Raw genomic sequence first — 21,081 nt, forward strand, 5'->3', positions numbered from 1 at the left:
CTGCAGTGGAATCTGGGCGAGGGACAAAGGTGGAGGTTAGAGGACAAGAAGAGTGGCAAGGTGGGGCGCCTGGGTGACTCAGTGGGTTAAGCCTCTGCCTTCAGCTCAGGTCATGATCTCAGGGTGCTGGGATTGAGCCCCACATGGGGCTTTCTGCTCAGTGGGGAGCCTGCTTCCCCCTCTCTCTCTGCCTACTTTTGATCTCTCTCTCTGTGTCAAATAAATAAATAAAATCTTTCAAAAAAAAAAAAAAGAAGAAGAAGAAGAAGAAGAAGACCTGCAAGGTGTTACACAAGAAGAGAAGTAGGAAGAGCTAGTGATCCAGGAGGCCAGGACAAGCTGGGTCTGAGAGGAGGGAGGGGAGGGGAGGCAAAGTCACACCTGGATTTCTGCCTCCTCAAGGAATCTTGGCCCTGAGAACAGTGTGCCTCACTGGGTGTGAGGTCAGAGGATGGTCCCTGGCTCTGACATAGCTGAGTTTCATACTCAAGCCAGGTGTCAAACCAACAGATACAGGTTGTTCACTCACATACTTGGAATCATTTCTGGATGGCTGTCATGCTTTTGGTAGGTCCATCCCATTGGGCACAGGAAGAAACTGGAGAAGTTATGACGGTGCCTAGGAAAGGGAGGGGGTATCCAAGCTTCTCAGAGGAAAAATCAAATCGTGGCCTGCCACTCAGCGCCCCCAAATAAGATAAAGAATCTCAGCCTCTGGGGGATCACTGGGGGTAGAGTGGGCCTGGAACAGTTGGCTGAAGGGGTCTGGAAATACAGACTGTGGAGTCACACACAAAATGGTTGAGGAAGCATGTGAAGATTGGCAAAATGGTAAGAATGACAGTTGAAATGTGGGATGGATACCAGAGGTTCATAATACTATTCTCCTTGGGTATATGTTTGAAAATGTCCATAACAGAAGGTTACAAAAGCTTTAAAACAAAACAAAACAACAACAACAAAGTGTGAATGTATCTGCGCGTGGCGTGTGTAGCCTGCTGATGTGGGTGCCGAAGCAGTTCAATGACCTCTGCGTGTCAGTGCAGATGTGTGCCTTCGCCACTGTGGGCACGGACTGCGCAAGCTGCAGCGTGCATGCGTTTGGGGACAACGCTTGGGCAGGGCAGAGGGAAAGCTTTTGCTCTGTGCAGGCCCTCCACATTCACCTAGCATCTTGCCGAGTGAGTCCCCTCATGATCACAACCTGCCCAGGCCACTGGTGCTGTAATGTCCGTGTAACCAGATATGTGAGACAGGGCGGCTGTGTGCCTGAACTTGTGACAGGGTATGAACACGGTTATCTGTGTGTGAATGCCAGGCACTGAGTGTGGATTTGGGGGGCACGACTTGGTGTGACGGAGCCTTGGTCCAGAGTCCAGTGGTGTTAGACTCCTCACTCTCCTTTGAACGATCCCCGGCAGCTCTTCAGCGCCCTCTCCGCCCCCGTCTGATAGTACGAAGGGGGAAACACCTGTTGGGGGGCTGGGATCGGCAGAGGCCCCCGGGGCCTCTCCCCGGGCGCCCCCGCCCGCCCTGCCCCTGTCGGGTCCCGCCCCCGCGGCGGCGCTGGCAGAGCCGCTTGTGAGCGCACCTCGGCCAGAAGAGCGCACGGCGGCAGGAGCGCACGGCGGGGGACCCCGCGCAGGGAAGCGAGCGGAGCAAGTGGCTGCCCGAGAGGCGGGCGGAGCAGAGGGAGCGCCGTGGAGACGCCGGGGGCACCGGGCCGCTCCAGGCTGGTGAGTGCGCCGCGGGCCGTGGGAAGCCAGAGAGCGGGCGTCGAGACCCCGCGGTCGTGGTCCCTAGCCCGCCTGGTCCCAGGCTCTGTCCCCACCGCCCTCTGTTCCCGCGCCTCCTCAGTGCTGGTCCTCTGCGTCTCTGCCCCGTCTCTCCGTCTGTTTCCTTGCCTCTGTCTCTGTTTTCCCCTATTTACTGTCTCCCCCTGTTTCCTTCTAATCTCTTCTCTCTCTTCAGTCTCTGTCTCCTTCATGCTGCGTCGCTATTTCCCGGTCCCTCTCAACCACTGTCTCACTATTTGTCTCTCCAGCTCTGTCTCTGTCCCTGTCCCTCTCTGGACTGCCTGCCACTCAGGTCTTGTTATTTATCTCTTGCTTCTCTATGTCTCTTACCTTCCCTCTTTACCCAGCATCTCTGTCAATCTCATCTCTCCCCACTTCTGTCTCTCTGTTCTTGTCTTTGCTGGATATCTCTGTCTCTTCCCACCTCGATCTCTCATTGTCTCTCAGTCTCATCTCTATTTCTATTTCTGTACCTCTCCTTTCATTGTCTCTCCCTTGGATCTCTCTTTTGCTCTCGCCTTCTCTCCCCCCTCCCCTCTCCTTCTCTCTGTTTCTTGGTCCTTGTCACCCTCTCTGATCTGCTGTCTCTACCTGTCCTCTGTCAATGTCCCTTTCCATCTCTTTGGGTCTCGTTTCTTGTCTCTCCTGCTCTTTCTACCCATGTCTGTCAATCTCTGGAAAAGCTATCTTTCTGCTTTTTTTCTTGTGGCCCCTTTACACTTCCCGGAATCAGTGACCAGCTCCTCTTGTGCTGGGGGTTGTGGGGGCAGCAGGGCCCAACACTCATAATTCCCACCCCCACAGGCGGCCCTTTCCTCGGGGCCCCGCCTGGTGCCAGCCCCCTCACCAGCGGGGGGACTGCGCCTGGAAGCTGTAATGGAGGCCCTGCAGAGGCAGCAGGCAGCCCGCCTGGCCCAAGGGGTGGGGCCATTGGCCCCCCAACGCTCACTGCCACCACCACTACCTCCTTTGCCTGGCCCCCGGACCCTGCAGGCCCCTGAGGGGGCCTTGGGGGAGGTTGGGACTGAAGAAGAGGAGGATGCTGAAGAGGATGAGGAAGGGGAGGAAGCCGGGGCAGAGGAGGAGGCAGCCGAGGAGAGCCGTCCAGGGACACGGGGCCCCAGCTCACCTTCCAGCCAACCCCCTGGACCTCATCCCCATGAATGGACCTACGAGGAACAGTTCAAGCAGGTAGGACCCCGTCGATGTCAGGCCCTCTCCCCTTTCTCTGGGCAAAGGCAAAACCAGGGGATTTTTAGCCCACCCACCCCCACTGCCCTCTGCAGGATGGAAAGACAGAGACACAGAGACTGGAGAGAGGGGGAAGACTGAAAGATAGAAAATGACAGGAAGGGAGAAACAGACACCCAGAGACATGGAAAGAAGTGCATAGGCACACACTGAAAGGTGCAGGAGACGCCCAGAAACATGGAGGCATGACAGACTAGAGGCTTTTGGTGAGGCTGGAAGGAAAAGTGGGAGGGGTGAGGAGCTTCAAGAATTCTTTTGAGGGAGTGGGATCTGAGGAATGAGGATTCCAGTGCCAGAACCATCATACCCTACCTTCTCCCACATCAAGTCACAAGGTCATATTCCAGCAACCAGTGGGGGTTTCCTGGGCTGCCTATGTCTGTCTTTCGAAGCAGGCTGGAGGTTGCTAGTTCTCTGGCAAGCTGATAGCCGCCTCATCTCTTCCCTGGTGCACTGCCCTCATCCAAACCTCTCCATGGCCTGAAGTCTGTGTGTGACAGTTCCTAGTCTGTGATGGCCACTACAGCTGCAGAGTGACTAAAGGACTCCTACACAGCTGGGAATGACAAGATCTTACTCATAGAGCCTTAATTTGAGGTTCTTCCTCTCTGTGGAATGCATCTGGTTGTTATTCTAAGGCACTGCTTCAGGTTGTCACTATGAGGGTATTATGAGGGACTCTGACTCTAGCTGTGTTGTCCTGGTAATGTTACTTGTAGGATGTTGGCCTTGGGTATTTTCCAGAAGTATTCATCTGTGCCTAGTACTCTGTGGCATTAGCGTCAAACTGGAAGAGTTATTCAGAGCTCTGTGGTTCTAGCGACTGTCTCTTCTGGCTATAATTCTGGGAATTATTACTTGGAGAGCATGTGTGTTATTTGTGTGTATCCATCTAATACTTAGGGCTCGGTTCTTATGGGAGTGTAGGTCTAAAGTGGAACTCTAGGGTTTGTTACTTATGGGTGTTTTTTGTTGTTGTTCTGAGAGTTCTTCTTGGGGAATGGAGTGTTACCTATTGGTGTTACTCAGGGACTGTTATTCTGGGTAAATGACTGTTACTCTTGGGATTGTTTGTCCTGGGTGGTATTTGGGAGGTGAAACTGGAGATGAGGCTCCAGGTGACTGGAAATGTGTGGAATGACCTCTGGGCCTTCCAAGTTCTGACCCCAAAGGTCCTGAGTGGTGTAGGGCCATTACCTCTGTGGCAGCCTCTATAGTGGAGAGGTCACTGTCCCTGGTAAGAGACCAGAAGGTGGGCTCAGGGGCCCCACTTTTCAATCCAGGAGCTTCTGAGCATCCACTCTGCCTGAGGAATGGTTTAGAGGTATCTCTGCCCTTCGTCCCCAGCCTTGATACATGGAGATGTGAAAAGCAAGAAGCCTTTGCAGGAATGAGCAAGAGTAAATGAGCGCCTCAGAGACATCTGTCAGTTTCTTCAATGTGATGCACTCTCCTACCCTGACTTCCTCCCTAGGGCTCTGTGCATGCCCTAGAGGGCAGCTAAGCTTCCTCTCAGTCCCCTGTTCCCCAGAGGGATCGTTTGAGTTTCCCAGGGCCTGCCTGGCCAATGGAGGGTCTCTGTGTATATTAGAAAAAAGTGCCCCTACCTACCCTCATGGGGAGAGAGAGTCTAATGCCAGGAAGTCCATATTTCAGACCCTACTCACCCTTTCAGCTAAGAACCCTTATTCAGGGTATAACCTGAGTTGGGGTCCCAGGGGGAGGGGGGAAGTCAGTGGAGCTGAAAAATGACCTCAGTCCTTCCCCAGCTGTACGAGCTTGATGCAGACCCCAAGAGGAAGGAATTTCTGGATGACCTGTTTAGCTTCATGCAGAAGAGGGGTGAGTGGGATGATGTAAGGGAAGGACCCCTACCTACCAGTTCTGAGGAAGGGAGACCCCAGGGTTTAGTCCCTAGGTTGGGTCCTCTCTGCAGAGGCCTGAGCTTGGCAACACCTATCCTTTGGGCCCTCAATAGCGTCTTTAACCTCTGACCCTGCCCCCCTCCTCCACCCAGGGATTAATTAGTGGCCAGCCCACTGGCAGGTTAATGAGTGTGGGATCAATTGGGAGGGTGGGAGGGGGAACTGGTAGGGGGTTGGCTTGGGGGTGGTTCCCAGGATTGGGGGGCTGGGAATGCCTTGTTCCTCTTTCAGTGGCCCTTTATCCAGCCTTGTCTCTCCTCAGTTTCCCCTTGCTTTAGGCAGGGGACACCCACTGTGCTCCACAGGACTGGGATTAGACTGAAGGAAGGACTTCCCAAGGGGTAGGCTGGGGAACCATGTGATTTGAGGTTGTGGAGGAGGAGGAATTCCTTTCCAGGAATCTCAGAGCTAGAAGAAAATGCAAGGGTCCAGGAGATCAGGGTGGGCGGCAGTCCATCACTTAGGCTTCTCCCCAGATTCATGGGTCCGAAGACTGACTCATTATCTCTCTCTACAAAGCTAATTAACTCACTCCGAGCTTGGCCTGATAAGCCACTAATTAACTAGCTGCACTGCACCCCCCCTCTCTTCCTTAGTGCAGCTGCTGGTCAAAGTCCCCCAGGCTCCCACTGCAGGCCCAGCATCCCCTTTTGGGATCCTTTATAGCCAGGGAGCATCAGTGGGACCCCAGGTGTTTTTTGCTTCCCAGGGAGGGCCAGTCATTCTGGTCCCAATGTCCCCTCCCTTCCTTTCCTCGAGGTCTGCCTCCGCTGGGGAAGTGGGGTAGGGTGGTCTGAGCAGGTCCCAGCATTCCCTCCCATCATCCTCTGGCCGGGAGCTCTGCCTCCCTCCGGTCCCTGCCTCCCTCCGCTCCCTCTGCTGGGGGAGGAGGTCCCGCGGGACCGATAATTTCCCCCCATTAATCAGGCCGCAGCTAATTGTTCGGGTCCAAAGGCGGCGGCGGAAGGGGACGGGATCGGTAAGGAATTAACTGGGGCCCATCGCTCAGCGCAGACAGGCCCCTTTGTCAGGACTGGCCAGCGGGGGCGGCGTGAGCAGCGGAGTTGGTGAGCCGAGCCGGGGGGCCGCTGCTTCTCCCATCAGCCATCCCCCGGTCTCGGGCAGCCATCCTGGGGCCCCTGCTTAGGGGAGTCCAGCTTTTCAGCACTATCAGGAAGTCCTTACTACAGTCTACTCCAGGGGTCTACCCCAGGGGTCGGCAAACTTAAGCCTGCTGGCCAAATCTAGCAGGATAAGAATGGTTTTTACATTTTTAAATAGTGGGAAAAATTTAAAAGACGAATGACATTTAAGGACATGTGAAATTCGAATTTCAGGGTCTGTAAATAAAGTTTTTATTGCAACACAGCCGGGCCCATTCCTCTATATGTTATCTATACCTGCTTTCAATCTATGGCAGAGTGGAGTAGTTGGGACAGAAGAGGTGTGACCCTCAAAGCCTGTAATATTTACCGTCTGGACCTTTACAGAAGTTTGCCGACCCCTGATCTAGCTTCCTGTCCTTCCTGCTACAATGCAGGACTTGGGGGCTCTGTGGACTCTGCCTGGAATCCCACCTCCCTGTCCCTCCCTATTCCCTTTTCTCAGAGGTCTTGCCCTGTACCCTGGCCTCGCCCAGGTAACTGACTCCTTCAGTCCTTGAGGATGTCCACAGACAGGATCTCAGTCTTAATGTCCTGACTCTCTGCCCACCTCCCACCAGGGACGCCAGTGAACCGTGTGCCCATCATGGCAAAACAGGTGCTGGACCTGTACGCGCTCTTCCGTCTGGTGACAGCCAAAGGCGGCCTGGTGGAAGTCATCAACCGCAAGGTGTGGCGGGAGGTCACGCGCGGCCTCAGCCTGCCCACCACCATCACGTCGGCAGCCTTCACTCTACGCACCCAGTGAGGCCAGGCGCGCGAGCGTTTGGGGGAAGGCGCTGGAAGGCGCGCGCGGGAAGGGGACCACAGGGCGTGGAGGGCCCAGGGGTACTTTCGCGGTGGGCTTGATCAGTTGGGTCTAGCCTCCCACCCACCCTGCCTTGTTCGTCCGTCCCTAGGTACATGAAGTACCTGTACCCCTACGAGTGCGAGACGCGGGCGCTTAGCTCCCCGGGGGAGCTCCAGGCAGCCATCGACAGCAACCGACGCGAGGGCCGTCGTCAGGCTTATACCGCCGCTCCGCTCTACGGCTTAGCTGGGTCTACCCCTCGGGGAACCCCGGGCCACCTCTCCGGTCCCGGCGCAGCCCCGCTGACGCCTACGCCCAGCTCCGGTACAGCCCAGGGCTCCGCCTCAGGCCTGCCGGCCCACGCCTGCGCGCAGCTGAGCCCGAGCCCCATTAAGAAAGGTGTGAGGGGAGAGGGGCTGAGGTTTGGGCGTCTCTGAGACCTAGGGGGTGTGCTGAAATATAGAGAACATTAAAATGTGGCGACTTTGAAGTCTGGGAGGCATTGAGGTATGAGGGCAGTAAGGACTGATAGGGCACTGGGGTTTGCCGATTGCTAAGGTTCAGGTGTACTGAGGTTTGGGGTCAATGAAGCCGTGGGAGGTTTGGGGTACAGGTTACTGCGATGTGGGCCTGAAGCTCAGAAAAAGGCCATTTATCCAGAGGAGCTCCATTCCACACCTGTCCAACCTGGGCTCCTGTTTGCATGTAGTTTTTGCCTCCTGTGACCTGTATTATTTAATAACTAAGAACAAGAAAAGCCCCCACATTATCTTGGACCAACCTAGGCATATACTGGCCCTTTGGGCACGCCAGCTTCAGAGCCTCGAGGCTGAGACTCTGGATGGGGCGGGGCGGGGGCGGGGGCGGGGCGGATCACACTTGGTGCTTCAGCTTGGGTAACTTCCATTGGTCCCAGGCCTGGGAGGTGAACCAAATGCAGAGGCAGAGTTGGTTGGTCCAGAGAGTTGAATGACCTGTTCTTCCAGAGGAAAGCGGAATTCCAGCCCCTCGACTGGCACTGCCTGTGGGCCTGGCTTTGGGAACTGCAAGGGAGAAGTTGGCACCAGAGGAGCCACCAGAGAAGAGGGCTGTGCTGATGGGGCACATGGACCCACCTCGACCTGGAGTTCCCTCCAGTTTCCTGCCCCGTGGCAAGGTTCCCCTAAGGGGTGAGGAGGGGTCTGTGCACTGAGGGAGAACATAGGTGTTGGAGGTGGGGCAGAAAGATCCCTCAATAGACAACTGTGTGATTATAGGTGTCCCGCAGAAGTGGAATGGGGGTTGTCTATAACGATGGAGGGGGGAGCTTATAAGTCTGAAGCCTGATTCTCCAAAATGTGACTCCCTGCCCCTCCTGGACAGAAGAGCGGCTGGATGGGCCTCTCAATCTGGCAGGCAGTGGTATCAGCAGTATCAACATGGCACTAGAGATCAACGGGGTGGTCTACACTGGTATGGGTACTGCAGGCTGTCTATACTGGCATGAGGTCAGGGGTATTTGCTCTGGCATGGGGATTTTAGAATTTCTAAGCTAGCATGAGGTTCAGGGATATCCAAAATTGCATGGGTAATGTGGTGGTCAGGGGATTGCTACAATGGCATGGGTTAAAGGGGTGTCTACAATGGCATGGGGTCTAAGGCATGACCTCTCTGGCATGGGTACCATGGGATGTCTGCCTTGTCATGGGCCTGTGTATCAGTGTAAATATTTCTTGTTTACCTGTTTGAGGGTATCTATATTGGCACAGGATCTCCACTGACCTAAGGGGTTTGTCCTCATTGGTTTGTGGCAGGGATATGTGTGTGGTGTTCTAACAATCAGGACATTGACTTTTGTTTTCCTTTTCTGTTTCTGTGCCCACCCCTTCCTGCCTGTGTTTTCCCTCTAACCGTCTCCTCACCCCTTTGTCAGGTGTCCTCTTTGCCCGTCGCCAGCCTGTGCCAGCTTCCCAGGGTCCAACCAACCCTGCACCTCTTCTCCCTACAGGACCCCCTTCCAGCACCTCACCATGAGAACTCCCACTTGGAATTAAGAGTCCCAGCTCCAGTGCTGAGGGGAGGGGAGGAGACATCCCCCACACCTTGATTCTTTCAGGGTGCCCACTCTAGGACCCAGCCCTGGGACATGCCCCCCCCCGCAAGATGCCATGTGGGATTGAAGCCAAAGAGTTTTCTTTCAATGTTACATCTACCTCATTGTAAAGGGAGAGCATCTCCTCCCTGCCTGACCCCAGCAGCATCAGCATCTACCAAAGAGTTCTGCCCCCAGTAACCCCAATCATCTCCTCATGTGCTTCCCTGTATCAATGTCATCTCTAGGACCCCACCTCTTCAAATCATACCTGCTTCTCTTCAGAAGCCATGTGAAGGATTAGGTTGGGGTGTTGTGAAGGAGTCGTCCCTCAGGTCACATCTGAATAATAAAGCTGCAGTCCCTCCCTCTCCAGTGCCTCCTCTCCTTTTTCTTTGGGTCTGGGGGTTGAGGCCAGAGGTTCTCAGAGGGGATGAGACAGCAGCAAAGGTCCACGAAAGTAGAGGGGCTGGAGGGGTGCCTGGGTGGCTTAGTAAGTTAAGCCTCTGCCTTTGGCTCAGGTCGTGGTCTCAGGGTCCCGGGATCGAGCCCCCTCATCAGGCTCTCTGCTCCGGAGAGCCCCCTCTCTCTGCCTGCCTCTCTGCCTACTTGTGATTTGTCAAATAAATAAATAAAATCTTTTTTAAAAAAGGAAGAAGGAAGGAAAATGGAGGGGCTGGATTTCATGACTCGGACTGCCTGAGTTCAAATCCTGATTCTACTACTAGAGTGTGGGGTGGCCTTGGGCAAGACATTTAATCGCTTGAACCTCTAAGACTCTTGATTGTGGTATCCCAGGGAGTACCCTACTGATCTATGGGAAAGGATCAATCCTTTAAAAATAGGTGTATTTATGTGGGCAATCTCGGGGAATAGGGTGGGAAACCTCTCCAGTTCCCTGGAATTAGAAGACCGGCAAAACCCTGTCTTGACAAGCAGAAAAGCTGGAAGCTAAGGTAGGGCTTGACAACTTGGCTAGGGTAACCGTTGCCTAGGTAACCAGACAGCTTTTGACATCTTTCAACGGCCCAGTCGGTCACTTCCGGCATCGGAGGGCTGAATCGTGACGCCACTTCCCGTATCGTGGTTCACCCACGCACTCGGATTAGCCAACCTTCTCTATTTGGCCGGATGTCCCGCCTTCTGGCTGATCCCCGGCTGAGGCGGGGTGGCAGTAGCTATGGCGGCTGTGACCGATGTGCAGCGGCTACAGGCCCGTGTGGAGGAACTGGAGCGCTGGGTGTATGGGTCGGGCGGGCCGCGCGGCTCGCGGAAGGTGAGCGATCTGTTTTACAGTGCTCTCTTTTTGGGGCAGAGCAAGAGCGGTCTACTGGCCTGGTCCCTGGGATGGATGCTACCACTCCAGTTTCATCTCCCGCAGCCTGGCTTTTGGCATAATAAAGGTTCGAAGCCCAGAGTTTATCGGACCCTCGGGGTCCATTTTCATATGGCGTGCACTTCGGGTTACTAGGACCAATTGCAATGGGCTCGGTGTGAACTGTGACTAAGACTCCTCCTCTGTCCTCGCGGACTAGCTTGGGGAGACCTAACACACTCGAGAAAACTGACTAGAGAAAGTATCGTGAAGAGCTGGAGTCCGCAGTGGAAGGGCTGTCACAGAGCGCTGCGTCATTAATTGCTAAATACTGTACAGAAAGAAGGCCATGGGACGCCAGAGGAGGCAGAGCAAAGGTGGATAAGGAAGGCCCCCGGGATGGGAGGCGAGGTCTGAAAGAGCCAGGACTAGGAGGGGAAGAGATTGGGTACCGGGTGTTGAGATATGGACCCGGACTCCTTCACACCAGTGACTGGATTTTGACAAGCTTAGTTCTCTCAACCCCTACCCCCTCATCCCCTTTTTACTATGAGAAGATCTTTTACTGAAGGCGGAGTGTCAGGCATTCCCTCAGGCATCAGAGGTAATGATGTCTTTTTGTACATTTCTTCTGGAATTAGTTGTAACAGATTATGCCCCATTTGAGAACTGATTTCTCAAAACATGTGCTTCAGTTGACATCTATGACACTAAATCCTAATTTTCCTCCTTCCTCTGTAGCTGTTGCTGCTTAGTCCTATTTGCCTCCCCATATATTTGACCCTTGCATATTGGCATTCCTTATCCTGTATTCTAAAATACAGGTTTTAGAAACCTGAGTGAGATCATCCACCTCCTATAGCCTCTCCCTTTGTTTAACACTTTAATATTGGGACTCCACACCCTCTACCCCTAAAGTCTATGTAGGTTCAGCTAGAGAGGTAGGAACCAGGGAATATAATATATAGGATATACTAATGCCCTATGAACGCAATTATAGTTAATTATCTCCCTAATCAGATTTGAAGCTTCCCAAGGACTACATGATTATCGTCCCCTTCACACTGAGAATTCCCGGAAGGTGGGGTTGCATCTCCTTTAAGGCAAAAGAAGGGGCCAGCATACTTTGCTGGGACAAGGAGATTTGGGAGTCTGAGGGAATGAGTGTTTTTTACCCCTTTCAAGCCTTGAGTCAAGAGGTGAGTCTTGGAATTAACTTTCAATCCCCTTACAGGTGGCTGATGGCCTAGTCAAGGTACAGGTGGCTTTGGGGAACATTGCCAGCAAGAGGGAGAGAGTGAAGATTCTGTACAAAAAGAGTAAGTGATTCCATAGGGTGCCTGCCTGACCTTCCTATGCCTGTGCTTGGTGGGATGTGGTCCTTGCCCTCCAGGCCAGCAAGGTCACTGGAATTGCCCTATAGGGATAGAATGTGAACATGTTTTCCTGCTGAAATGGTAAAGTGGGGTGTTGTGCTTAAACTCCAAGCCCATGATAGTGTCCTAAATTATGGGATAAGACCTCTGCCTCAAAGATCCTCTTGGTAGAGTAAGGAGGAGAGATATGGGATTTCCATAGGCAAGGTTCAAAGGCAGGAAAGAAATTAGACCCTGAGAGCCCCGTGGTCTAATTTTTTTTTTTTTAAAGATTTTATTTATTTGACAGATAGAGATCAGAAGTACGCAGAGAGAGAGAGAGGAGGAAGCAGGCTCTCCGCGGAGCAGACAGCCCGATGCGGGGCTCGATCCCAGGACCCTGGGATCATGACCCGAGCCGAAGGCAAAGGCTTTAACCCACTGAGCCACCCAGGCGCCCCAATACCTTATTTTTTTTTATCCATGTCTTTTTGCTATGTCAAAGCAAGCAACCTAAAAATTGGAAAAAGCTCTGACTTGTCTTGGTGGTACTAAGGGGCAAGGGAACTTCCACCTTTGTTGAAGATAGGTCAGTGGGAAAGGTGAGGGCCCCAGAATAGTGGAGGCAATTGTGTTCCCAGCTGTAAAGGCTGAGGTTAACCAGGAGGTGGTCAGAGGGGAGAGAAAGGGAGGTGGGGCCTGATGGAGGTCTGCTGATGGGCACTGTGGTTGTCCTCTTCCCACTCAAGGCTCTCCCCAAGGTTGACCACTGATATCCTTCTAATATCCCTTAATATCCTTCATAAGACAGATTCCCCACTCCCCAGCCCCATTCCATTTTTATCTTGCTTCTTTTCTAGTTGAAGACCTGATCAAATATCTGGATCCTGAATACATTGACCGCATTGCCATACCTGATGCCTCTAAGCTGCAGTTCATATTAGCAGGTAGTGCTGGACAATGTGTGCACATGCATCTGGGGATTTTGGTTTGTGGGGGAAGCTGGGCACAGAGATGGCCACCCTTCCAGTCCTTTCATGGATAACAGCTCTGGAATCTGCTGTCTGGAATTCTGGCCTAGCTCTGTGCTGAGGCCTGAGGTCATCCTGTAGTCCTCTAGTAGGCTTTGGGTGTGGTATCATTCTGAGCCAGCTGCAGGCCATAGTGCCAGCAACAGTGGGAACTACTTCAGTGTTCTATCAGTGATCTATCTCTAGCATTTTCCTTCAGAAACTTCCTCACTTCCATTCACTAGACAGGAGAGCTTCTAGGAAAGGGTGGGAGCAGAACATTGCATTTGGGAGAGGCGAGAATATTGGTATGAGTTTCAACATTTTTCTTTCATGTGAGAAAGCACTGGGATTTCATAGTTCTAGACCTGGCAATGTCTGCTACCCAGTTTAGTCAGCCACTCCATGAGGTAGGGCTTGCCAAGTATCTGTGTTTGTTCATTCATTCAAAAGATGTTTAGTGACTGATCATCTGCTGTGATCCAGACCATCCTTGGTGTGAGGTATATGGTGGTGAACCAGGACATCCCTAAACCATTGCCATGGCTCAGGTACCAAGTTCAGGAGAGCTTCTCCTACACCAACTATGGAGTCCAGCCTCTGCATCCCTCCCTGTCCACTGCCTCAGTGTCTGTCCCCTCATACATGAATAGTTACAGTCGAGTCCTCTTCCTGACCCTAGTCTTTCTCTCCATGCCTGTGATCCAGTATCCTTTTCCCCAAACACATCAATATGCTACTTTGTCTACTTTGGAACCTCAGCATCTCCATCTCTCTCCTTGCTAGAGTAAAATCCTAATTCCTTAGCCTGCCATTCAGAGCCTTCTATAGTCTGTGGATCCACCTTCCCATGCAGCTCTGTTTCCAGTGCTCTCCTTGCACCAGTTCAGCCAATTGAATTCTTTTTCCTCTATTAATTGATAAGCATCCTTGCCTCCCAACATTTGACATAATATTCATTTCTTCTTGAATGTGCTTCCTACTCACTGCAGCCATTGAAATCACCTGTTCCAGGTCCAGTTCAGATCCTGCTCTTCTCACTGGGCTCTGTTGTTACTGCCCGAGCTCTCCAGAAGCTTGTAATTGTCCCTGCCTCTCAGGGCCACTGAGCAGAACCTGCCTGATAGTCTGGCGCATGTCTCCTCTTTCATACCGTCCCAGGAGTCCTTGGGCATGGAGACCCAAGTCTGAAGTACTCTGTCTCCTGTGGTGTCAGAAGGACTTACTGAGTTTGATAATAGGAGGCTAGAGGAAGAGGCCCTAGAGTTAAAACTTTAAGACAGGTGGGATTTGGAGAAACGTTGAGGCTCCTTGGGCTCAAGATGGCTCATACCGGAGGCATCTAGGAGAGGTGGGGGCAGAATAGGGGAATATGCACCTAGAGAAGGGGCACTGGGCAGAGTAGCTGCCCCATGCTCCAGGACTCAGCCATCTCCCCTGCCATGTTCTCAGCCCCTCACATAGGAGTAGCAGTGCCCAGGCTTACCTCACTGTCTTGTCTGTTTTTGCCTCAGAGGAGCAGTTTATCTTATCCCAGATTGCACTCCTGGAGCAGGTGGAGGCTTTGGTGCCCATGCTGGACAGCGCTCACATCAAAGGTACCTCTTTGGGGCTGCAGCTCTACTATTCTGCTTGGGGAGGTGGGTGGATGGCCAGGACTTCCCTGTGCCTCAGGTGCCCTGGGTTCAAGCTAAGTCTGTTCCTTATCTTTACCCTCATCCTGCTACCTGCATTGGGATTAAAATGGCCAGAGCAGAGTCAGTTTCAGAACCTCAGGCAGTTTGGACCTAAGGACACTAGTTTAAGTCCAGCAGTCCCCAACTCTGGGTATTCCTTCTACCTTCTTCCTCACCCTCTCAGCATCTGTTCTGCATGGTGCTGTGAAGCCCGAGTTCCTGCCAGGCTTGTGAATGTGTGTAAATTCTTCTCACCGCACTTCCCAGAGCAGTCCCTGGGCCTGTTTTTACAGGCAGACAGTGACTTTAATTGAATCCAGATATCCATCTTGTCTGTCTCTGGAGGTATTTTTTCTTAGTTCCCTATCCCCACCCCTGATCAGCTATCTGTTGAGGGTCTGACAGCCTTAAGCTGAGGACCAGCATGGTGGCCAAGGCTCTGGGTGTTGGATTCCAGGTGTCTAGCATAGGAACCTAGCATTCATCTTCAACCCACCCGCAGGATCCCTGTTCCAGGCAGACCTGGTCCCACTGGATTGAGAGCAAAGGGAGAGATCCTATGATAGGCAAAGCTTTCTTTACTTCATCCTACTTACAGCACTGGGGTGGGGGCATGGGGCAACTCTGGGGACCTCCTCCTTGTTTTCTCCTAGGAGCCTGTATCTTCACCCACTCTGGGTCCTAGAGTAAGACTGGGGTGGGCAGGGAGCCCCGCCACCTTTAGCTGCAGTGGTCGATGAAGCCTGGCGTTTGCTTAGCTTCTCCACTCAATACTCTAATCCTGCTGAAGACCTAATAGACTATTGAGCAGTCCCAGGGGAAAGCACAAGCATCATCAGGCAGTGTGTGTTGTGTTTTACAGCCGTTCCTGAGCATGCTGCCCGCCTGCAGCGCTTGGCCCAGATCCACATCCAGCAGCAGGTATGGGAGGGGAGAGGACTTGAAGGGAAAGTAGAGGTGGTGAGGCTCCTAGTCCCAACCCGTGCTACCTGGGGAAGCAGCCTCAGGCTACCCTCATGTCAGCTCCAGGGGAAACTTGAAGATTTATCCTTTATCTTACATCTGCCTTAGGTCTCTTGCCTCTGAGTAGGACTGTTCTGAGACACCAGAAGGTTGATAATGGGAGGTGCCCAAGAATTTCTGGGGATGGTGTGTCCTTTTCTATGAGTGGAGGAGCTGTTTTCTGTTTTGTTTTGTTTTACCATTCCCAGGCCTTAGATTAATCCTTCAGAGAGGATTCAAACGTAGGGGACAGGGAAGGAGGTATATATATGTCTATAAACTAGCAGGAATATTTCCTTAAATGAGTGGTCCACTCCCCCTTAGGACTGCTGTTAAGGTACCCATCTTGGAGCTTGATTGTGCCTTGCTAGAAATTTGCTCTTTTTGGCTCTGGGGTTAAACACTACCTTTTCTAGGCTTTATGGGGAGTGAGGGCCCCTTATAAGGCGGGAAAGTTAGTGGGAAGTGGGGACTTTATCCAGCTCCTTTGTCATACGTTGGCCCCATAGGACCAGTGTGTGGAGATCACTGAGGAGTCGAAGGCTCTCCTGGAGGAATACAACAAGACTGTATCCTTTCTGCTCGGCCAGGCCCCTAAAAGAATGCTGTCCAAAGCCCTGTCCTTTTGTTCCATCTCCAGCTCTGGCTGTTTTACCCCATCCCAATGACCCTGCCTATTCCCCTCCTCCCCAATCCTTTGGCAGATGGAAGATCTCTCCACTCCCTCATTCAAGCTCTTGTTCTCACCTTGACCTGCCACCAGACGATGCTTCTCTCCAAGCAGTTTGTGCAGTGGGATGAGCTACTTTGCCAGCTAGAGGCCGCCAAGCAAGTGAAGCCAGCAGAGGAATGATGGCTGCTTCCCATTGCTGGGTGGACCAGGACAGCCAGGCTCCAGGGCCATGTGCTAAACTGTCTTTGTAACAGGGCAGAGGCAGCTCTGTATTTACTGGATTCTCAGCCTACCTGCATTCAGGTGGGGCTCTGAGGTCAGAGCTCCAGCTACTTGACGTTTGCTATTTGCACCCTTTCCCCACATCAGTGTCCTATTCCAGTGACAATAAACTATAGAAATTACTGGAGGTGTGTGCCAACTTCCTGGTCTATAACTGGAATGATGGTGAAGATGAGGGTGGTAGAGGGCAGAATTGTCAGCCTTGCTAGTGGTTGGACCAGGAGCTATACTCATCCTGGTCTGGCTTTCTGGGGGATGTAGAGCTCTCAGCAGATACTCTCATGTGATTAATATTAATATGAGTGGAAGATTTGTTTGTGCATTCATTTATTTCACATTTATCAAGTATCCTGCAAATGTCAGATACCATGCTAGGTGGGGAGGATGTGATCCCTGCCCTGCACAGACTAGCTGCAGAGATGATCAAGGAAAAGACCCATCCCACCAGTTGGGCACTGGGTCCTTTGGAGCACCAAAGAAAAAGGGATGGGGGAGGCAGCCCTGGAAGGTGATATGCAGGGTATTCGGGAGCCGGGGAGCAGCATGTGCAAAGGCAGGATCCTTGAGGTTTCTCTCTTAGGAGCTTACTTGGTGCTGTTAAGCGGGAAGAGGAGCCCAGAATAGGTTTGGTTGCAGGGCTTTGGGCTCTTTGGTGGGCATGGGCTGTTTTTGGAGTCGTGTGGGTGGGGGTGGCTGGGATAGAGACGGAGGGAGCTTGATGGAGCCTAGATGGAGATTGGTGCCTCACTCCAGCAAGTGTTTGCTGCCCCCTTGTGGTCTCAGGGAGCGCTGTGGCCCCAAACCGCTTTAGAGCTGCCTGCCCGCCCGCCACCCCACCTGCATCGTTTCGCTAGCATCTCAAATTCAGCATGTCCTAAGATGGAAACTTGGGAGTCATCCTAGATTTTAACCTTCTTCTCAGTACAGTCACCAACTCACCAAACCTACCTCCTATTATCTCCCAACTTAATCTACTTTTCTCTATTCCAACTGCTATTTGTTTCATTCTCTTAAATCATTTAACAAATATTTGAGCTTCTACTATGCGCTAGGCACCATACGAGTCTCCGTGGGCGCGCCCCCGGTACCCCGCCGACTGTTCACCCGAGGTTGCAGACCAGTTTCCCCGCTCCCACCCCCTGCCAGAGTGAGCTGTGCACACAAACTGGTTTGACTGGCCCCTGATGAAAAGCCACCGTGGTTCGCCATGCCCACAGGATGAGGTCGAAGCTAAGAACTCGGTGACCAACGCTCTCCCCCCGCAGCAGCAGCCACTTCAAACGGAACCTCTTGCCCCGTCAAGTGAAACCCACTGCTTCGCCTTTGCTATTGCAGGCGTTCTACTGGTGACGCCCCCCCCCCCCCCCCCCGCCCCGGCCATCTTCTCAGGGCCGGATCCTCCCCATTTTTGGGACGCGAGTCTCTGATGGTGGCTCCTCTCCGCGGAGCTCTTCTGCGCCCCGGTAGGGGTGCCCCTTCCCCAGGGCGTAACAGCGGAGACTGCCTGTATGTTCATGGTCTCAGGTTGCCCTGGCTCAGCTCACTCCTAGACGTCCCGGCCATACTCGGTTTTACCGCTGAGGCACAGCGGGCTACGGCTGGGTAGGTCACGGCCCCGAAGGCCCCGCCTCTATCCGGCGTGCGCGGCCCCGCGGCTTCGGCGCGCTCCCGGCATGCGCGCCATCTTGGCTCCATATCGAATCGGAGGTGTGCGCAGCCGTGGCGGTGAGAGCTGGAGCGAGGCGGGTTTGGGGTCGGTGGTACGGGTGTCTGGATGTACAGGGAGGAGAGCTGAGGCAGGCTCCTTGGTGTCTGAGGCATGCTGGGCTTTGGGCCGCTCGTGGCGGTGGAGGGGCCGTGCTGTGGACCCCGCTCTAGGGAGTAGCCCACGCAGCGTTCCGCGTCAAGCCTCTGAGTTTCTGAGTGACCTGGGTTGGGAGCATCAACACTGGGAATCTCAGGGTGAGAGGTGCTCGGCCCTATTCTTAGGATTCCGGAATGGGGGGAGGGGTTCAGTTCTGTTTGAGGAGCATGTGGAGGAGGGTTCTTGGCTCTTGCCAGGCAGCTTGGAGTGTAGGAACCTCTGCGAGCGGAGTGAGGGGTCCTTGGCCCTATCTTAAAGAGCTGTGGGTGAGGGGCGCTTAGTCTTGTTTTCAAAAGTCTACGGCAGGGTTGTAACCGGGGCACAGGGAAGCAAAAGCACCTGGCTCTGGGGGTCCTGAACAGACCAGATTCTGCCACTCCCGGCTGACAAAATCCAAAGGCAGAGAGATGAGTGTTGATAAAACAAGAAAGGACTTTATTTCAGTGGATCCAGCACTGAGAAGACAGCGGACTCAGTGCTGTCTCAAAAACTCAAAAACTGTCTTCAAATTGCTGACAGTGCTTCTGTGTTTATACAAGGAGAACGTGGGGCAGCGGTCAGTCTGTAGGTGCAATGGGCAGTAAAAGGCAGGTCCATCATTGTCTTGAGGCCAAAGAGGGTCTTGCTGGCCTTTAACACAGTCCTTACTGCTTGAGGGGTAGTTTTGGTTCGCATCAGGGGATGCTTTGCTTGCAGGGTATTTTTTGCCTGAGTTAAAAGATAGCTAAAGGGGTGCGTTGCTGGCTCAGTAGAGCATGCAACTCTTGATCTTGGGGGTTGTAGGTTGGAGCCCCACGTTGGGTGTAGAGCTTTTAAAAAAAAAAAAGGATGGAAGAAAGATAAACTGGAAAGAACTTTATTAGAAAGTACAGGTTGAGGTAAAAATGGAGGTACTTGAAGTCCATGTTCAAGGGCACAGCCCTGTCCCAAGGAGCTCAAGGTGAAGGAGGCTCAGTCCCAGTCCTAGGGAGCTTAGGATGAGGGGGCTTGGCCTATCCTAAAGAGACCAGTTTTTGATGAATTTGGCCCTGTGTCAGGGACTGCACGGTGGAGGGAGGCTTATGGCTATGTCCAGAAGAATGGGACATTTGGGATACTGCCCTTTCCCAGGATAAAGTAGGCATGGCACCTGTGCTGAGAAGCCAGGGATGAGGGGATACAGTAATGTTCCTGGGAAGTCTGGGATGAGGAGCGGGACCATTTCCTGGAGAGCTGGGGTTAGAGGATGGCTTGGGGCGTATTGCCCAGCATTCATCTGACACTTCCCTGCAGTGGACCGTGAAATTCAGACACAACGACAAGAGGAATGGAGCACTACCGGAAGGCTGGCTCTGTGGAACTCCCAGCACCTTCTCCAATGCCGCGGCTACCTCCTGATACCCTGGAGATGCGGGTCCGAGATGGCAGCAAAATCCGCAATCTACTGGGGCTGGCACTGGGTCGATTGGAGGGTGGTGGTGCACGGCATGTGGTGTTCTCAGGTTCTGGTCGGGCTGCAGGGAAGGCAGTCAGCTGTGCTGAGATTGTCAAGCGGCGTGTACCGGGCCTGCACCAGCTTACCAAGCTGCGCTTCCTGCAGACCGAGGACAGCTGGGTGCCAGTCTCACCTGACACAGGCCTGGATCCCCTCACGGTACGCCGCCATGTACCTGCAGTGTGGGTACTGCTCAGCCGGGACCCCTTGGACCCCAATGAGTGTGGCTACCAGCCTCCAGGAGCACCCCCTGGCCTGGGCCCCACATCAAGCTCCAGCTGTGGTCCACGACCCCGAAGAAGGGTTCGAGACACCTGGTCCTGAAGATGTGCCAAGCAAGCTGTTTTCCACGCATGAATGTCTAGGATGGCTTTGCCTCCTCAGGAAAGCCTCTTGTAACTGTTCAACATCCCCAACAAGACTTGAATTCACAGAAATGGGCCTCCCTGTCCTGCTTCCCCTTCTTTCTGGAGTGTGAAAAGGGACTGCTACAAAGAGTTAAAAGGTGTGCAGTCTCAGCTGGGGTTTACTTGGCATTCTACCTACTGTGCCTCTGTCCTTTCTTCTGGCAGAGATCCAGGGAGTGGATTAGGAAATAAACATTCTGCCCATTTGTTTGATGAGCCTCTGCTTGACCTGCTATGTGGAGGTGGGAATAAAGGAGGGGGAGTCCCTGTACCCTTCCATCCCACCCCTAGTTTAGGGACATTTTTCTTTTGCAGCATTTTTTACATTGTAGTGATTTACAGTGTAGTGATTAAGGTCATGGTCTCAAGTACTGACTACCCGGATTTGAATCCTAGTTCTGCCATTTGCTAGTAAGTTTACTGCTTTGTGAACTTGGGCAAGTAGTACTCTGAGCCTTAGTGATCCCATCCATAACACAGGATATATGTGGGTTTTACCTCATAAGGTTGTTATGAGGATTAAATGTAGAAATATACACATACAACTCTTAGATACCACCTGGGCGTATAGTGTTATATAAATGTTAATTGCTCTCATTATTTATAACTCCATTTACAAACATATTTTTTCCTATCTTAAAAACAACTCACGGGGCACCTGGCTGGCTCAGTTGGAATATTATGTGGCTCTTGATCTCAGGGTCATGAGTTCAAGCCCCATGTTAGGTGTAGAGACTACTTAAATAGATAGACTTTAAAAAAACAAAAAACCTATAGCTTGGGGCACCTGGGTGGCTCAGTGGGTTAAGCCTCTGCCTTCAGCTCAGGTCATGATCTCAGGTCCTGGGATTGAGCCCCACATCAGGCTCTGCTCAGCAGAGAGCCTGCTTCCCCCTCTCTCTGCCTACTTGTCCTCTCTGTCAAATAAATAAATAAAATCTTAAAAAAAAAATAGCTCAATTTCATATCTCCTCTCCAGGTTTCATCCTTCCTTTTTATCCCTTGCTGCTCCTTTTCTGTCTCAACT

The 21,081-nt window shown here is 52.7% G+C and overlaps 3 protein-coding genes across 8 annotated transcripts; all 3 read left to right on the forward strand.

Annotated features, from left to right (window-relative positions):
• The first annotated feature begins 202 nt into the window (after window positions 1-202).
• On the forward strand, window positions 203-9,454 carry ARID3C (AT-rich interaction domain 3C). 3 transcript variants are annotated; one of them, XM_032307971.1, is made up of 7 exons: window positions 203-2,987; window positions 4,817-4,889; window positions 6,696-6,879; window positions 7,035-7,324; window positions 7,912-8,094; window positions 8,288-8,377; window positions 8,838-9,454. In XM_032307971.1, the coding sequence occupies exons 1-7, from the start codon at window positions 2,673-2,675 to the stop codon at window positions 8,936-8,938; spliced, it is 1,236 nt and encodes a 411-aa protein (XP_032163862.1). In that variant the 5' UTR covers window positions 203-2,672; the 3' UTR covers window positions 8,939-9,454. The 3 variants fall into 3 exon arrangements, with proteins under 3 accessions (XP_032163862.1, XP_032163863.1, XP_032163864.1); XM_032307972.1 differs by having other exon boundaries at window positions 8,291-8,377; XM_032307973.1 differs by lacking the exon at window positions 8,288-8,377 and having other exon boundaries at window positions 8,838-9,453.
• Window positions 9,455-10,122: 668 nt separating this feature from the next.
• Window positions 10,123-16,429, forward strand: DCTN3 (dynactin subunit 3). Of its 3 annotated transcripts, XM_032307992.1 has the most exons (7): window positions 10,125-10,272; window positions 11,546-11,630; window positions 12,527-12,613; window positions 14,191-14,274; window positions 15,215-15,273; window positions 15,864-15,923; window positions 16,118-16,429. In XM_032307992.1, the coding sequence occupies exons 1-7, from the start codon at window positions 10,177-10,179 to the stop codon at window positions 16,205-16,207; spliced, it is 561 nt and encodes a 186-aa protein (XP_032163883.1). In that variant the 5' UTR covers window positions 10,125-10,176; the 3' UTR covers window positions 16,208-16,429. The 3 variants fall into 3 exon arrangements, with proteins under 3 accessions (XP_032163885.1, XP_032163884.1, XP_032163883.1); XM_032307994.1 differs by lacking the exon at window positions 15,864-15,923 and having other exon boundaries at window positions 10,123-10,272; window positions 16,059-16,144; XM_032307993.1 differs by lacking the exon at window positions 12,527-12,613 and having other exon boundaries at window positions 10,124-10,272.
• A 725-nt stretch (window positions 16,430-17,154) lies between these two features.
• On the forward strand, window positions 17,155-20,267 carry RPP25L (ribonuclease P/MRP subunit p25 like). 2 transcript variants are annotated; one of them, XM_032307995.1, is made up of 2 exons: window positions 17,155-18,034; window positions 19,446-20,267. In XM_032307995.1, exon 2 carries the CDS (start codon window positions 19,480-19,482, stop codon window positions 19,969-19,971), a length of 492 nt encoding a protein of 163 aa, XP_032163886.1. In that variant the 5' UTR covers window positions 17,155-18,034; window positions 19,446-19,479; the 3' UTR covers window positions 19,972-20,267. The 2 variants fall into 2 exon arrangements, with proteins under 2 accessions (XP_032163886.1, XP_032163887.1); XM_032307996.1 differs by lacking the exon at window positions 17,155-18,034 and adding an exon at window positions 18,043-18,271.
• The last annotated feature ends 814 nt before the right edge of the window (window positions 20,268-21,081 follow it).

The sequence above is a fragment of the Mustela erminea genome, chromosome 12 (genome assembly GCF_009829155.1).
Source record: "Mustela erminea isolate mMusErm1 chromosome 12, mMusErm1.Pri, whole genome shotgun sequence".
Lineage (NCBI taxonomy): Eukaryota > Metazoa > Chordata > Mammalia > Carnivora > Mustelidae > Mustela > Mustela erminea.

Coding starts and splice junctions, on each gene's coding strand:
- ARID3C (XM_032307971.1), top strand. CDS start 2,673: ATGGAGGCCCTGCAGAGGCAGCAGGCAGCCCGCCTGGCCCAAGGGGTG. Junction 6,880..7,034: donor GCCTTCACTCTACGCACCCA/GTGAGGCCAGGC, acceptor GTCCGTCCCTAG/GTACATGAAGTACCTGTACC. Junction 7,325..7,911: donor CCCGAGCCCCATTAAGAAAG/GTGTGAGGGGAG, acceptor CTGTTCTTCCAG/AGGAAAGCGGAATTCCAGCC.
- DCTN3 (XM_032307992.1), top strand. CDS start 10,177: ATGGCGGCTGTGACCGATGTGCAGCGGCTACAGGCCCGTGTGGAGGAA. Junction 11,631..12,526: donor GAAGATTCTGTACAAAAAGA/GTAAGTGATTCC, acceptor CTTCTTTTCTAG/TTGAAGACCTGATCAAATAT. Junction 15,274..15,863: donor AGATCCACATCCAGCAGCAG/GTATGGGAGGGG, acceptor TTGGCCCCATAG/GACCAGTGTGTGGAGATCAC.
- RPP25L (XM_032307995.1), top strand. CDS start 19,480: ATGGAGCACTACCGGAAGGCTGGCTCTGTGGAACTCCCAGCACCTTCT.